The 17,012-nt window shown below is 46.3% G+C and overlaps 1 protein-coding gene across 1 annotated transcript in view; it reads right to left on the minus strand.

The window, feature by feature from the left end:
• The window catches only part of MYBBP1A (MYB binding protein 1a), an 80,031-nt gene extending 66,303 nt beyond the window's left edge, over window positions 1–13,728 (minus strand). Inside the window, exons 1-8 of the mRNA XM_075904314.2 lie at window positions 13,497–13,728; window positions 11,830–11,925; window positions 10,686–10,769; window positions 10,147–10,221; window positions 9,007–9,114; window positions 5,661–5,851; window positions 5,160–5,327; window positions 3,790–3,907 (exon numbers count right to left, since the gene is read on the minus strand). Of these exons, the coding sequence (XP_075760429.2) occupies window positions 3,790–3,907; window positions 5,160–5,327; window positions 5,661–5,851; window positions 9,007–9,114; window positions 10,147–10,221; window positions 10,686–10,769; window positions 11,830–11,925; window positions 13,497–13,655 (999 nt within the window). The 5' untranslated portion in view covers window positions 13,656–13,728. The remainder of the gene's footprint in view (window positions 1–3,789; window positions 3,908–5,159; window positions 5,328–5,660; window positions 5,852–9,006; window positions 9,115–10,146; window positions 10,222–10,685; window positions 10,770–11,829; window positions 11,926–13,496) is intronic.
• Between the last annotated feature and the right edge of the window lie 3,284 nt (window positions 13,729–17,012).

The raw sequence follows: 17,012 nt of genomic DNA on the forward strand, positions 1-17,012 counted from the left end.
TGAAGACAAAAAAACCAGGCACACTGAAGTCACTGTACACAACTGACCTTACTCTGTGTGTGTGCTTGGTACAATAAATCCCGGGTCTGAACAGCTATTGAGGCAGTACAAATACTCCAGGCCCCCATAACCCACTCACCCTTTCAGTGGTCAGGTCAGCGCTCTATGCTAGCTTGAGGTCTTATCCGATATCGGTAAATCATAAAGTGCTGGACAATGAGCTCACAGTTCCCCTTTTACAGGCAGGGAAGCTGAGGCACAAGGAAGAGAAGTGACTTACACAATGTCACCCAAGAGGCTAGTGGCCAAGCTGAGAATATAGCTCAGGTCTCCTGGGGCTCAGTGAAGTGCTCCATCTACTAGACAAAACTGCCTCACCTACCAGCAATGGCGACTTGCATGCTTCATCCTGCCACTGAGGTTGAATTCGCCAAACCTTACTCTCAAATTACCAGTTGTCCTCCCTCCCTGGTAGATTAGATTCTTCATTGGTTTATATGGGTGAAATCTTAAGAACCATCAACTGGGCAGTATTGGCCAAAAAGTTTATCAGGACCACTGTGGCTCCCTGCAGCAGAAACCCAGCACATGAAAATGTATCATGTGACCTGTTCTCCCAGGCTCTCTGAAACCTGCACAGATCAAGTGCTTCAAATTTTGAGTCTGGGAATGCTGTAAATGTGGCCACAGAGTGCTGAGATCTGCACAAGATGCCAGACTCTATATATACACTAGAACAATACCGATGGCAATCTGCTACAGTTAGACCTAGCCCAGCAACACCAGACACATTGGCTACGACTAGACTGGCATGATTTTCCGGAAATGCTTTAAACGGAAAAGTTTTCCATTAAAAGCATTTTCAGAACAGAGCGTCTAGATTGGCACGGACACTTTTCCGCAAAAAAGCCCCGATCGCCATTTTCGCGATCGGGGCTTTTATTGCGGAAAACAAATCTCAGCTGTCTACATTGGCCCTTTTGAGCAAAAGTTTTGCGCAAAAGGGACTTTTGCCCGAACGGGAGCAGCATAGTATTTCTGCAAGAAGCACTGATTTCTTACAGTAGGAAGTCAGTGCTTTTGCAGAAATTCAAGTGGCCAGTGTAGACAGCTGGCAAGTTTTTCCAGAAAAGCGGCTGATTTTCCGGAAAAACTGGCCAGTCTAGACACAGCCATTAATTTAAACTTAAAAAACAAGAAATGGTCTGGTAGCACTTTCTAGACTAACAAAATATGTAGATGGTATCATGAGCTTTTGTGGGCACAGCCCACTTCTTCAAATGACCGGAGTTCTGAGTTTAGGATGTGCAGACCCAAAATAAATGGGGGGGAAGGGGGTATGAGGAGCAGAGGGTATGCAAATATCAAAGGGAAAAACAGGAAGGCAGAACTGGGAATCAGAAGGCACCTGAAGACTGGGTAGTTAAAATGAAGCAGATAAGAATGAAAGGCAATAACAGGAATCTACACAAAGGGCAGTTTGCACCCTCATTGAATGCTAGGTTGATAGTGTCCCAACCATCCCTGATCACGATTAAGGCCATTAGCATGAGAATTGAACTTGCGGGTGAATTGTAATTCCAACGCCCCTCTACGCATTTGGCTAGTAGAAATGGTTTGTGACAAGACAGCCACTTGAAGATTTTTTAACAGTGATTAGGTAGATTAAAGTGTTCCCCAACAGGTTTCTGTATGTTCCCTTTATGTATATCTGATTGGTGTCCATTGATTCTTTCCCATAGGGACTGTCCAGTTTGTCCAATATATATAGCAGTGGGGCAGTTGACAGAAGGATCCCATTTTCCAAATAGTCCTTTACAACGTATGGCATTTCGACTCCGTTATACGCTTATCCCTACTCACTCATCTGTGCTGTGAAGAGAATGGAAATCTATCTGGAGAAAGCTTGAAGGGGAAAAGAACCACAACTCCATCCCAACCATATAATGCAGCTTTTCTAAGTGAATTAAACTAACTATTTTAAGAAATGTCAGGATCAATGCAAGGATATGAAGGAAGTTGGAGCTCTAATGAAATTTAAAGACTGAATGTTCCCAAGATTAGAAAGTCAGTAAATATCACAGGTAATTAATCTGCCTCCACGGCCATTTGGCCAGAAGACACATACCCGAGAAAGATGTTGTCTGCACTGCACAACTGAATGCCATTTGCATTCTATTGGTCAGCTCATGTTAGTACTGTCCAAAATCAGCAGACCCACCCTGATTAAACAAAGTCAAATGTGCTCATTTTACAAGTAGAAAAACCAAAACACAAACGGATTGATGTGTTTTTAGGAACAGGGGAATGATCAAACCTGCACACAGTCGGCAACAGCCTGCACCGGTGACTTGTAGGAAAGTGTAAGAAACTAGCAATAGCTTCCCCAAATTCCAACCCTGGTAATTTAACCCGGAACTAGAGGCTCAAACTAGTCATAACGGTGCTGCTGGTTAAATTAATTAGCATTTATTTCTATGCCTTCAAAATTAGGCTTTCCGTGTCATCTGTAGAATCCCATGGCATTGCAAGGATGACGGATCGGAATTTAGTAAACAAGTCTCCTGATGCACCAAGAGGAACAGAACTCAGTTGTCCTCTCACAGCAGTGCTGATTTTGCAGGACTAATAGGAGCAAGATGTACTACAATGGTAAGTCTGCAGATATTAAGAGAAAAAAAGAGCAAGAAGGTGCCAGTGCTGCCCTTCCCTGAAAACTACAACTGCATTTCAGCTGCTGCTGTGATGCCAGAAATGGGCGCTTGGAATACTTGTTTGCCCCCCAAAAAGAAGAGAGTAATGATCACTGTGTCCACAGCAAAAGGCAACAGGACTGTGTTAGCCCACGGAGCCTAGACAGTGCCTTTTTTTGGTAAGTTCCCCCACACAACGTAAAATGGCTATTTTAGTTTTCTTGGAGCCAGTGACAAATGTTACAGTGAATTCCCAAATGAAACCCACCTCCAATCAGATTATTTAACAATTTCATGGGAAACTACTGACACAGCAGCTCCCAAACTATGGGCTCTGGCCCCAATGGGGTCACGCCATCATCACATGGGGCCACGCCATCCCGTGTGTGCAGAGGACACCATATCGCTTGGCGCAGCATCATATCACATGTCTGGTGGGTGAGAGGTCACAATGCACAGAGAATGCAAAGGGGAGTCCTCTATGCAGTATGACCTCACACTTACAGTACTGGCAAAGCCACACTGGGTGGAGGATACTATTTTGTGCTACAAAATGACAACCTCCAGGCTGCACACACACGTGTGCTGTCTGGGGTGCTGAGAGCAAATTAATTAAAACAGGGTCATGCCAACAAAGCGTGTAGGAACTCAACTTAAAAGCGTCCATTATACTTACAGTGAACACTGCCTTAAACTACACAAGTGCTAACAACGCTGTAGTGCAGGCATGGCCAACCCATCCTGGACGAAGAGCCAAGATATGAGTGGATTCAGTGCAAAGAGCCGAGGCAAAGTTGTAGAGGGGGGGGGAAAAAAAAAAGCCTGCCACTTTAAAAGCGCAAGAAGCACATTTCTAAGCTTTTTGTCCTCAGCAGGCTCCCGCCAGCCACTACCGTATTGGAAGTACCATATTTCAAGCACAGGACGGCTCCCCTGCCCAGGTGAGCACAGGGGAGCCGAGAGCCGCTGTAAGGGATGACGGGGCAGCCACGGCTGTTGTAGTGGGATACTTGAAAATGGCTGTATCTCGTAGGGTCTGCACTTGGGTATGGGGTCTTTGGCACGGGTTGCATCAAATCCTCTCAGGGATGCCTACCTGAGCCGATACCACATGCTCCCCGTAGTGCCGCATCACTTCCCCTCGGAGAACTATCGGCAGCTGATCCAGAGACAAGAGCGGGAGAGCACTGCCCAGCAACCGGTAGCACATGTAACTGAGTGGAAAGAGAACAGATTCCCACAGGGAAGGACACAGTTGTAACATCACACGCAAGAACAGGGCAGAGGAAGAACATTTTGTGTACTTCACAGAGACGCAAAATAATGGCAGCCATCAGGACTACAGGGACACTTACAAAACTTGCCCACCTGAGAATGCGAGGCTGGCAAAGAATGGCACATCAGAGCATGACATCAGCATCTCCTGGGGAGCCCCCTACCACTCCTGCACAGACCGGCTCCCACCTGCCACCATGTGCTGCTGCCTCTGACACAGAAGCAGTAGCGCCGGGCGGCAGCAGCCCCTGTCTGCAGGGGATCTGAGCTCCCCGCAGACAGAGGCTGCTCCATGTATAGGGGCTGCTGCTGCAGAGCAGCCTTCCCTGTTCCCCCTCCATGCTGCTGCCTTCGATAGCAAGGAGAACGGGGGCAAGCGAGTCCATGGAGCTGGCATGCACAGAGAACCAGCTTAAAAGCCAGCTCCTCATACCTATCAGTAGATTGGGGGTGGCAGAGGGCAGATAGATCCGGAGATCGTGGGGAGCCGACATTAAACCAGCTCCCACCGTTTGCTGTCTCTGATACAGAGGCAGCAGGGGATGTGGAGGATGAATGAGACGACAGGATTAATTTGTAAATCCAGGCTTATCAGTTAACCATGTAGTCTTCTACACATGGACATCCCCAGCTAAAACAGCTAACTCTTGCAGTCTCAGCCTCCTTCGTGTTAAAAATGGAAATGATCGTTTTCAGTTCTGTGCCAAATCCAAAACCAAACGGGGCGCACATAAGGTCTAAGGATGTGCATTCAGCCCATAGTAACGCACAAAAAGGGACTGGACCCACATTTCAGCGTCTGGGCCATCTCCAAATCTCACATTCAGAGGGGCACTGTCAGACTGAAATTTGGTAAATTTAAAAGTTATAAATAATTCTAGGCTGCATATCTGCCTTTAAGTTTCCATCATCTTCAGTCACATGGGCCTGATTTTTTGTCTGAGTTATTGAGAACAGGAAACAGCACCACATTTTAAGCAGTATTTCCTAAACTGCAACAAAGTTGCTTCTTCATTTTGTTACAACAAGATCCGAGTTAAAAAACGTAAAAAAAGTGGGGAGAATTTCTCACAAAGCATCTGTCCCTTTTTTGGTCACGTTTTAGTTACCATCGAGCAGCAGAATATGCGCTCGGATCGGAAGCGGACAAGTAGGTTATAGTAAGAACAAAGGACGGCATTTAAAACAAACCTGTTCGGCCCCGACTTTTCTTTAAGCAGCCCATTCTCCACGGCTTCTTCCCAGAAGAGTTCAAAGGCGCCTTCGTTCACAGACACTCGGAGCAAGTCCAGCCCGACACGTGGAAGATTCTTGTCCTTCTTCTCAGACCTGGCAGCAGTTTTCAAAACCTCCACAAGCCTGAGGAGAAAAGCAACCCCAGGAGGATAGGAAATGGAACGGGAACTATCCAGGTGCGAAGGAGCTTTGGAGCAGACAGATAACAAGTTATCCCTGGCCACTTTCCCTAAGGGTGAGCAACTGATCTACATATTGGAAGCAGCACTCCCTGCCATACCTGGAGTGACCAAGAATAAATCTCAACCCCACCAGCAGCTCCATTCTGAATCTAAGGGGAGACACAATGGGAGAGACAGGCGCCCAGCACCTCCAGGCATCAGAGCCATACGATTGTTTCTCCTCGACAGTTAGGAGGTTGGACGCATGGCATCTCCATGCCCTTCTACAACTCACCTGGGAATGTTCTCCTTGGTTACAATGGCAGATGAGCCTAGCAGTCTCTTCAGCTTGCTGGGTTTCAGAACCCCAGGGAACTTCTGAATGCTCACGAGCAAGAGATGCAGCTGCCCCGGGGTGCTGAAGGCCGAAGTGAGGTCAGCCTGCAGGGCGCCAAACAGGACTTCCTCAAACACAGCTTCAGGAATCTAAACAGCAATGCAATTGAGAAGCAACACAGCAAGTTATCGAATGGTGTAACTACATGAGGCAAGGGGGTGGGTTTCTTAAATCCCATAGGGTGGATGCAGTTGTATCAATACACGGGTGCCTTGTATCAGTATGGCATATTCTCCTTCCTCCATAGCAGTGTTTCCCAAGTGGGGTTCTGCAAAGCGACCATAAGGGTTCCGCGAGAAGATTCCATTACAATAACATTTTATGATTTAAAAAAATAATCATTAATATTTAAGCATTTATGAATTTTATTGAAAACAATTTTCATTTGTGTTCGCCACGATAAGTGTCCCTGTGTAATGCCAGCTTAGCCAGAGAGTGGGGATGATGATGTCACTGCTCACCGCTGCGCGCGCAGTCAATAACTGCAATCACCTGTTATATAACACCGTAAATCCCCGGACTCACTCTCAGGGAGCGTGGATCACATGGGTGACTGAACACGAATATACTAGCGCGGCGGCGGACAAAGTTGAAGCTTCAGCTGTCAAACCAGTTGCTTTATTTTTTGCACACGTTACATGTGATTTTTGTTTTTAAATACGTGCAATTTAATTAAATGTTGATCTCATGACCCTGTTTAGCATTTGTTTATTATTATCCTTACTTATTTGTGGTCTACTTTTTCAGCTCCATATATTAGACTGTTATTAGGGGTTCTGCAAAATTCTTTCACGTTTAAAAGGGTTCCGTGGCCAAATAAAATTGGGAAACACTGTGCTACAGAAACAGTGATATTGGTATACAGCATCTTTACACAAACACAATTGGACCAGATGTTGAACTAGTGTAATTATACTGGTATAGATAAGGGGTACAAAGTTTGTGCGGAGACAGGTCCTAATCAGGATGTAAAGGGTTAAGCACACTCCTTAGCAGCATGCTTACCCAGTTAACCAGTGGGTGGCTGCCCCAGCTGGACCAGGCCGGGTCGGAGTAGCCCCCTACTTGTGGCACAGAAGGCCGACAGACAGACAGACCGCACAATGAATGCAGACTGGTTAACTGTGACCCCCCCCCCCCGCAAGGGACTGCAGCCCCCCACTTATGGTGCAGCAGTCCCTTGGGGGAGGTCATGGTTAACCAGTTAAACATTATGTTTAACTGGGATTTTACATCTTTAGCCCTATGACACAAGATTGAACAGCATCAAAAGCTACAGTGGATCGGATAGGAGGAGGGTTACCAGCCCTTTACTTTGACTTTTATAAAACATAGATTCTGGCCTAAAAAGATCTTCGGGATCCATCAGCAACCCGTTGATGACTACAGAATAGGCTGTATCCTTTTTGGCACCTTATAAAAACTTTCTATTGATATAATACCAGCAACAACCACCACCAGGACAATATTAGACCCAATTTCATCAAGGATCCCAAGAGGATGTACAATGGACACCCAATCAGAAGACAGCATGTTGTAATTAATCACATTTGCTACAGTAATACCTATGGATCAACCGAGAATGGGGCCCTGATGGTCTCAGCTCTATGGGCTTTATTTCAGTGTTTCTCAACCAGTGGTACGAGTACCTTCAGGGGTACTTGAGAGAAGTCCAGGGGTACGTCAACACAACTGAAATTTCAAGAAAACTGAATTTTTGATTTAAGTTTTACAGCGTTTTATTATTTTTATACGTTTTACACCCAAAAATTTCATCACCCGCCCAGCTACGATTCAGTTGTTTAAACAACTGTGTTCCAATGGTAGAAAAAAATTGTGTGTCTGAAAACTGTAGGTACTGGGAGTATTTATTTATTTATTTTGAAAAAGGGATACTTTTTCAATACTTTTGAAAAAGGAGTGAGAAACACTGCTTTATTCCATGGCTAGAACTGTGACTTTCTGCTGCATTTTGATTCATTTCCCTTATGCGGCTATACATTCATAAGCTTTTTTTGTATTATTTCTTAATACAAATACATTTTAAATAAGTGTGGTTCACCTCCATGGGATTTTCCTAGCCAAGTATTTTGAACACTAATATGGTTTGGTATAAACTGGATAGATTCTTTTGAAATAAAAAAGAAACTCCCATCATTGAAGAACTACAAGGTACCTGAATTGGTCACGGTCACAAATCAGCAGTATGGAAAGCTTACAAAAAACCCTAATATCAAAGTTGGTAGACCATGAATATTCCTCCACAAAAAGCTTGGCTAACTTTCAGTTAAGGTTGCTAGTCTGCACATTCCACTTGGAGAATTCATACAAAGCATATAAATCGTTCCACAATCTTTTTATGCTATCATCCTTAGCTTCCCTTCTCAGCATCATTTCCCTCTCCTCCAACCCCAACAATCCAAGTCTATCTACTCTTATCCTGGGCAACCAACACTGAGCGTGGGAAACACACGCAGACCTGCACTAGTTCTGGGGACAGACCTTGCCTAAACAGACATGTCCGTATTAGGGATGTTAAAAATCAAGTATTTGACTAAATGTGTAACCCCTGAAATTTTTAAAGGTTACACATTTACATGCAGGGGGGGCAGACAAGAGCTGGTGACAGCAGGGAGCCGGCTTTTAAGTCGGCTCTCCGCAAGCACCAGCTCCCGCCTGCCCCGTTGCTGCCTCTTATCAGAGGCAGCAGCACGTGGGGCAGGCAGCTCCACAGGAGCCGGTATGTGCAGGGAGCCGGCTTGAAAACCTGCTTCCTGCATGTACTAGCTCCTGCCTACCCCCCACTACACTGCTGCCTCTCTATCAGAGGCAGCAATGCAGGGGGGCCGGCGGCTCTGCAGGAGCTGGTGCCCACGGGAAGCTAGCTCCCACCGGGGGACAGACGACTCCAGGAGCCAGCTTTTAAGCAGGTTTCCCATGAGCACCGGCTCCTGCCTCCCTCCTCCTTTGCCGCCTCTGATACAAAGGCAGCAGGTGGGGGGGTTGCATGTTACGTTCAGATTAACAGATAAACCTGGGCTTATCAGGCAATTGTATGCACAGCTGCACTTTAACATCCCTAGTCCATATGACATTTTTCATGACCACTAAGTATCTGGTGCAACACCCTTTGAAGCTAATGGAAAGACTCCTTTGACATCAGCGAAGCTGGTGCCAACCCAAACTGAGAAAAAACAATACCACAAACACCAGGTTTCACTATTCAGGTGCCATGTTTTCATACCTCCGTGAGGATATCAACAAGGGTTCTCCTGGGTAGATCTCGGAGATGGGCGTGGTGCTGTACCAAGTTCTGCAGGAGTCGGACACATTCCAGGAGGGCCTTTTTATCCTAGAAATTCAAACAAGAAAAAAAAATAAAGACCAAGCAGCCACGGTTAAGCTCCCGTTTCCATTATTAACCATAGCGCACAGGCTGAATCTTAACGTTATTAATAATAACCCAACCCAATTGCCTCCTCCTGCAGAAGTAAGATCTTCCCAATACAGCATTTTCTGTGTGTAACTGACAAGTGATGTTCTATCGCCTCTGTCCCTCGATCTATAGCCACTACTTCTTTCCTCTCTTCTCATCCTCTCTCCTTCATCTCCTCTCCCCCCCACCCCACTCAGATTCATATCAAAGGATGATTAGCTCCAATACCTTTCCTACAAGGAGGAACTTCAAATATATTTTCTGGATTTCTTTGACACTTTTGATTTCTAGCTGTATTTAACACAATAATTTTGAATGAAACAAAGCTTGTGATTTTAGTGGCAGGTATCAGCTCAAGCACTTATCTGACCCCCATCACCTGAGCACCTTATAACCTTTAATGTATTTATCCTCACGACATCCCCATAGGATGAAAGCATGGTATTACCTCCATTTGTAAAATGGGGAACTGAAGAACAGAGAGCCATAGGGTTTGTCTACACAGCAGGGCTTAACTTGAAATAAGCTACGCAAATTGAGCTATGTCAATTGTGTAGCTTATTTCAAAATAGCTTATTTTGAAATTGGGAGCATCTACACAGCACTTATTTCAAGATAGAGCACTCTTCCTCCGACTTCCCTTACTCCTTGGACAATGAAGGTTACAAGAGTCAGAGTAAGAAGTTCTCCAGCTTGACAGGATTTCGACACGATTTCGAAATAATGCTAGTTATTTTGAAATAATGTGACTGTGTAGACATACCTTAAGTGATTTGCTCACAGTCACACAGGACGCATCTGGCGGAGTAAGGAATTGAATTGAACCTGATACTTTTAAATCCCCAGGCTAATGTCAAAACCAATGGGCCATCCCTCCTTTCTAAGTCTCGTTCCGCATTTGGGACAGTACAAGGTACATTGTTCATGAACAAGCCCCACTCGTGATACCTTTGCAAGACGACCAGACTGGAAAAGAGCCAGTACCCCAAAAAAGTTTCCAAAGGCAGCACTTCTAAAGAGTTTCTGAAAAGAAGAAAATCAACATTGCAATCCAGCAATTAAAAATGCAGAAATAGCTAGCTCTCATGTTCAGCAACAGTTCTTACATGCTTCTGGGCAGTTTTCATCGGCAGTAAGGAAAGCCAGCCTTGCATATCCTCATCTTAAGAAGTGGGATGTGCCCACGAACGCTCATGATACCATCTACATGTTTCGTTAGTCTATAAAGTGCTACCAGACCATTTGTTGTTCTTGTCCAGGCAAAAGGTACTGTACTGCCCTCAATTTACATACGTAAATCTTTGCATGTGCACATGCACATTAGATCCTGTGACAATACGGTTTACTCCAGATATTAATTAACCACATTAGAATAATTTACCTTAAAAGGGTCCCCAAAGTAAGGGTGATAAGGCAATTAATACTCACTGAGGAACACAGAGTATGTACTATTGTCTGGTGTTCCTCTGAGTACAAGGTAAACCTACCTTTTTGACTCTCTCAAGATTGTGTTTTTCTTTTATCTGCTCCAGGACAGTATGCAGTGGAATCTCCTCAAAAGACTGCAAAACCTGGATATCAGAATCAACATGAGACAGAGATTAAAACTCCATGAGAAAATGTTCTAACACCACCCATATTTATCATCTGCAACAACTACTGACTGAAGAAAGAACTGGAACTGAACTCTCTGAGTCTATCAACCTGAGACGAGATCTACAATTTAAAATGTCCCTGCATAGCTATGTTGGTTAGGGGTGCAATTTTTTAAAGTTGTATTTATTTTCAAATGACATGGCTATTCCAAGGAAAGTCATAGCATACACACAATTTTCTACAGAATAACTGTGCCTATAGTAGAGCACAAAAACAAAAACTGCATGCAGACGAGGTTATATTCTAACTATGTCAGTTAGGTATTTGATTTTTTTTAAAACCAATATAATCTCTACAGCAATGCAATTGTGTCCACACTAAAGGTGCCCAGTGTAGGTACAGAAGAACCCCTGTTTTGGGAACTATTTGGAGACTGAGTAGCTCAGAAAAATAAAAAAGTTCATAAAACTAAAGATCTGAAAATGACAGTGTGTAAGGTGCGAAAGTTAATTCATTAATCGTTCAATATCAGTGCACCTAAAGAATGGTAACCAACATATAGTGTGCTTGATTTTTCTTTGTGAGAATGACATTTCTTTGTCACCCAGTCTCTTTTCCATCAGGTACAGCTGCTGGAACACTGCCTAAAAGCCTGAATTCTAGTTCAGAGCCAAAAAAAAAAATCCAGCTCATATAATTAGTTGCTTATAACGCTGATGCTCAGGAAATCACAGGTCTGCCATAGAACACATTCTCCTTGCCTTAAAGGAAAACATTTTACTAGCATGAGCATGCCTAAGTGCATGGTAGATTGTACGGATTACCCTATCAGTGTATCTAAAGCGGTACAACTTGTGTGTGTAGAAAAGGCTGTAAAAAGTTCACTCAGATTCAAGGACTCTTCCCAAGACCTCTGTGCACCCAGAGGTGAACCAAATACAACTCCCAAGTATGTAAGCACAAAATAAGCAGCACACTTTCACTAAGTCATGTGAGCACTATTCAGACAACCTGCTCCAGTGGGAAAATACCAACCTGAGCTAGTGCCAGACTGAAACCTGGACGTGCTGCCTCTCGAGTTGCTCCCAGTCCTTCTATTAATCGTTTTAAAGTATATTTCAGTTCATCTTCCTAAAAAAAAATAATAATTAAAAATATGGTCCTTTTAGGACTACATTCCTACAATACGGAAAAGCATAAGGCTGTACGGCCAGCCCAGAGGGAAAGGGAATATTAAATATGGCTGGAACTGTACTCCTAAGTGGGTTCGGGTCTGCCATTTATAAACACCACCAAGTTCCACAAAGGCACCTCGCTGCCCTAGATCACACTAGCCAGCCCTGAGCATGTCCCCATGACTGTATTAAACCCTTGGTCTGCTCAGGGATTTAAGCTTGGTAAAGGGATACTGACTGGTACCAGACCAGGGAACAACAGCATTGTCATGGGAACCTCTATTTAACAGGGGCAGAAGGCAGGGCTGTGATTATGCAGCCACTCACCCCAACCTAAAGAGTGTCCCGGGTGCTAGCTGCAATCACAGTCGCCTACACCCCATGGCCTTCGCTCTTCCACCGCCCCTCCCCCCCAACCCAACAGCCCCTTGGGACGGTGGGCGCAATTCCTTCCCCAGGCCTAATTCTGTCCTTCCCTCCTACCCCCAAACACTTAAGAACTTGCATACAATTACATCCACTACCCCCCAACCCCAGCACTCCCCCGGAGTCCGATTCCCTTCCCTCCCCCACCTCCAACCCCCCCAACCAGAGTAGATCTCTGGGACCCAACTCCCTTCCTCCCTGCCCCACAGCATTCCACTCCCGACTACACCAGCCCCCCAGGGCTTTGGCATCAAAGCTACCAAGACCCCCCCCCACACACACGCTCCCACCGAGACCTCAGCCCTCTGCTCCTCCCAGTCCTCTGGACACCCCCTCACATTCCCACCGAGACCCCAGCCTGCTGCACCCCTAAAGTCCTCTGGACACAGCCCACATTCCCACCAGGACTCCACCCCTCTGCACCTCCCAAGTCCTCTGGACACCCCTACACATTCCTACCAAAAGCTCACCCCTCTGTACCCCCCCAGTCCTCTGGACACCCCCTCACGTTCCCACCAAGACTCCAGCCCTCTGCACTCCCTAAATTCCCACCAAGACCCCACTCCTCTGCACTTTCCAAATCCTCTAGACACCCCGACACATTCCTACCAAGAGCTTACACCCCCTGCAATCCACAGTTCTCTGGACACGTCCCAGCTTCCCACCGAGACCCCACCCCTCTGTACCCCGCAAGTCCTCCGGACCCCACCCCTCTGCGCCCCCCAAGTCCTCTGGACCCCACCCCTCTGCACTCCCAAGTCCTCTGGATACCCCCTCACATTCCCACCGAGACCCCACCCCTCTGCACTCCCCAAGTCCTCTGGACACCCCCTCATATTCCCACCGAGACCCCACCCCTCTGCGCCCCCCAAGTCCTCCGGACCCCACCCCTCTGCACTCCCCAAGTCCTCTGGATACCCCCTCACATTCCCACCGAGACCCCACCCCTCTGCGCCCCCCAAGTCCTCCGGACCCCACCCCTCTGCACTCCCCAAGTCCTCTGGACACCCCCTCACATTCCCACCGAGACCCCACCCCTCTGCGCCCCCCAAGTCCTCCGGACCCCACCCCTCTGCGCCCCCCAGTCCCTCCGGCTCTGACCTGCTCGCTGGCCCGCAGGTACCGCAGCAGGCTCTCGGTGGCCGCCAGGCGCACCTCCTGCTGGGGCTTGGCGATGTCCCAGAAGAAGTCCAGGAACTGCCGGTTCTGCTGCAGGGTCCCCCGCGGGCCAGCGGGGCCCGGGGCCGGCGCCGCCTCCATACCGCGCTGCCGCCGAGCGCTCCCCAGCCACGCCGCAGCCAGAGCCGCACGTGGGTCCCCGGGTCCGCCTCTTCCGGGGGAGGCTCGCAGCAGCCTGGGCTGCCCGGCCGTGCCCGGCCTTTCCCGGGGCTCCGCGGGAGCCTGCCCAGGCCTGGGCGGGGTGGAGTTGGCTGTCCCGGTGGAAACTGCCCCGAAGTCTCTCCCGTGTGCCAGCTGGTCCCAGCCCGCCAGCTCCTGCATGTTCCCCCCCAGAGCAGAGAGCACCGGTCACCGCACCTGGCCAGACCCCATAGGCTACGTCTACACTGGCACCCTTTTCCGGAAATGCTTTAAAAAGTTTTCCGTTGTAAGTATTTCCGGAAAAAGCGCATCTACATTGGCAGGAAAAAAAAGCACTTTTTCCAGAAAAGCGTCCGTGGCCAATCTAGACGCGCTTTTCCGCAAAAAAGCCCCCCATCGTCATTTTCGCGATCGGGGCTTTTTTTTGCAGAAAACACTACTGTGCTGTCTACACTGGCCCTTTTACGGAACAGTTTTCCGGGAAAAGGACTTTTGCCCGAACGGGAGCAGCATAGTATTTCCGGAAAAGCGGCTGATTTCTTACAGTAGATTGTCAGTGCTTTTCTGGAAATTCAAGGGGCCAGTGTAGTCAGCTGGCAAGTTATTCCAGAAAAGTGGCTGATTTTCTGGAACAAGTGGCCAGTGTAGACACAGCTATAGGGTTGCCAGTTTGGGTTAGTTGTATTCCTGGAGATCTCATCATATGACAGTCTTTAATGGGAGATTCATCTTTAATTCCTGGAGATGCCAGGTCAATCCGGGAGGAGGGTTGGCAACTCCAGGCCAGGGCTGTGGGAAAATAATGGAGTCTCTTGCTTTTTAGCAAAATTATTGTTTTTTTCCCCTGGGCCCATCCAAAAATCAACACTCTCATGTCCTTAAACCAGTGTTTCCCAAATGGTGTTCCATGGACCCCCAGGGTTCCGCGAAGTGAAAATAAGGGTTCTGTGAGAAAATTCCATTACAGTGACATTTTATTATTTAAAAAAAATTAATATGTGATTTTTGTTTTTAAATATGTGCAATTGAACTAAATGTTGATCTCATGATCTTGTTTAGCATTTGTTTATCATTATCCTTACTTATTTGTGGTCTGCTTTTTTAGTTCTATATATTAGGGGTTCTGCAAAATTCCTTCTAGTTTAAAAGGGTTACGTGGCCAAACCAAATTGTGAAACACTGCCTTGAACTGAGCTCAGTAAGTATCCACTGATAGGCTAGGTGTCAGATATTGACAGACATGTTTTAAGGAGTCATTTAAAGTTTCTCTTGGGAAATGTAGGGTTTTGCTGTGGGCACTTCAGTAGAAAATGCTTAAAATGTCATGGATTATTAATTTTAACACCTTCCCTGCACACACATCTCTTCATTTAAGTTGTCTCACGCATGCAAAATCTAGATCTCATTAATAGGCAGATATCCCTGGCTCCGCACTTGGGGAGGTTCTGCATTTTAGGGTAACCTGTCAAGTGATTATCTTGTCCCTCTTCCTCATGGGCCTTTGCATCCTTCACTGTTCACAATTGCCCACCCATATCACCATATGTACATATTTCCCCATAATTTTTAGGGTGAATGATCCGTCCTGTTTAAATTCATGAGCTATTCATGAGAGGCCTCACACAAGCATATGGACCAGCAACTCATAGGAGATAACTGGAAATCAAGAACCAGTGATGTAGGATCAACATATTTAATGTATTGTTTAAATTTTCTAGAACTACACATTCTCCATTTCATGAAACTCTGCAGAACAACCAGTGTCAAAATCTGAAAAAAGTACACACGCACTGTAGGATCTTCCTATTGGCACCTGACTTAGACTCTATTAATTACAATTATGAATATGGTCCATGTCTCCTGACCTAAATTTGAAAGTAAGATTCTCTAAAACTAGCTGCTGTGTAGATATGGATATTGAGAAAGCTAGCCTCTCAAATGCTTTTGAAATATGACAGCCTGATTTTGTCTGGGTCAGACATTAACCATACCAACAGTCAATCAGACTGTGGAAGAATCAATATGTCGTCTACTTCTATAATAAAACCCCAAAGAGCAGCCCAATTTAAAAATAAATAAATAAATAATGCAGAGGATATATCTTTAAAGATATTGGAAGTTTCTCAGCTAGAATCCATTATCTTCCCTCTCAACATTACCACAAAGAATGAGGATAGGTTCCCACCCAAGATGCTATTTACCAGGAAGAGTTGTCCAATAAATGTGTAGTGTCATTTTTCCTTTTAAAATTTCTTCTCATCGCCTGTCTGCACAGAGACAAGAGACTGTACTTTGTGTTATGCTGTTAGTGATACCTAGGCAAGCTGTTATCAATTTAAAGGTATTCTAACAGATTCATATTTTAAGAGGGATTCAAATCTTGTTATTTTAAATCAAATGTCCTAACTTTGGGTTATTATCTTAGATTATCTTATTATTATTTTAGATGTGAAAACGTTCGTAACATCGAATGCTTGTCACAATTTATGCTGTTGATTTTTACATCACACTCAGGTTGCGTGGCAAAAATGGAGAGTAGTTAGGGTCATTTTCTAGTTTGTGTATTTAGTAGGGTGCTGCAGTGTTTGTGTTGCTTTTATATCTAAAAAACCACCGCCATTTCTATGAATTGCAGAATTTCTTTCCAAAACCAAAATGCCAGGGCCTTGTGCTGCCTGACTGCATTTCTTTAAAAGTACCGATTGAGTACAGTACACCAATGCACTTGCTATAAATACATTTTGTGATGATAGCCTGAGCCCTGCCGATGAGGACAGTCAACACTTCCCATGGGTCTGCATACAAGCTGGAGTCAGGGGGCCCAGCACCCTGGCTCTGTGGCCCATAAGCAGGCATGCTGGGTAGCAGCAGCTAGCTGCATTGAGCTCCATGGATGGTGCACACAGCCTGCGTATTGGGGGAGGCAACACGCTAATCCCTATGAGACAGGCACAGGCTGGAGGGGCAGGAGGCTGCGTTGGGCCTTGTGTGTCTGGCACAGTTTGGGGGAAGGGAAGGAGGCTGCCTGCATTGGCCCCTGTGGTGCTGACACAGGCTGGGGAGGCTACATTGACCCCTTTGGGGCTACCCCAGGTGGGGGGGAGGAGGCTGCGTTGGCCCCTGTGGTGCTGACACAGGCTGGGGAGGCTACATTGACCCCTTTGGGGCTACCCCAGATGGGGAGGAGGCTGCATTGGCCCCTATGCTGCTGACACAGGCTGGGGGGGGACTACACAGGCTCCTTTGGGGCTACCCCAGATGGGGAGGAGGCTGCATTGGCCCCTATGGTGCTGACAC

The sequence above is a fragment of the Pelodiscus sinensis genome, chromosome 21, assembly GCF_052426305.1.
Source record: "Pelodiscus sinensis isolate ZL-2025 chromosome 21, ASM5242630v1, whole genome shotgun sequence".
NCBI classification, from domain to species: domain Eukaryota; kingdom Metazoa; phylum Chordata; order Testudines; family Trionychidae; genus Pelodiscus; species Pelodiscus sinensis.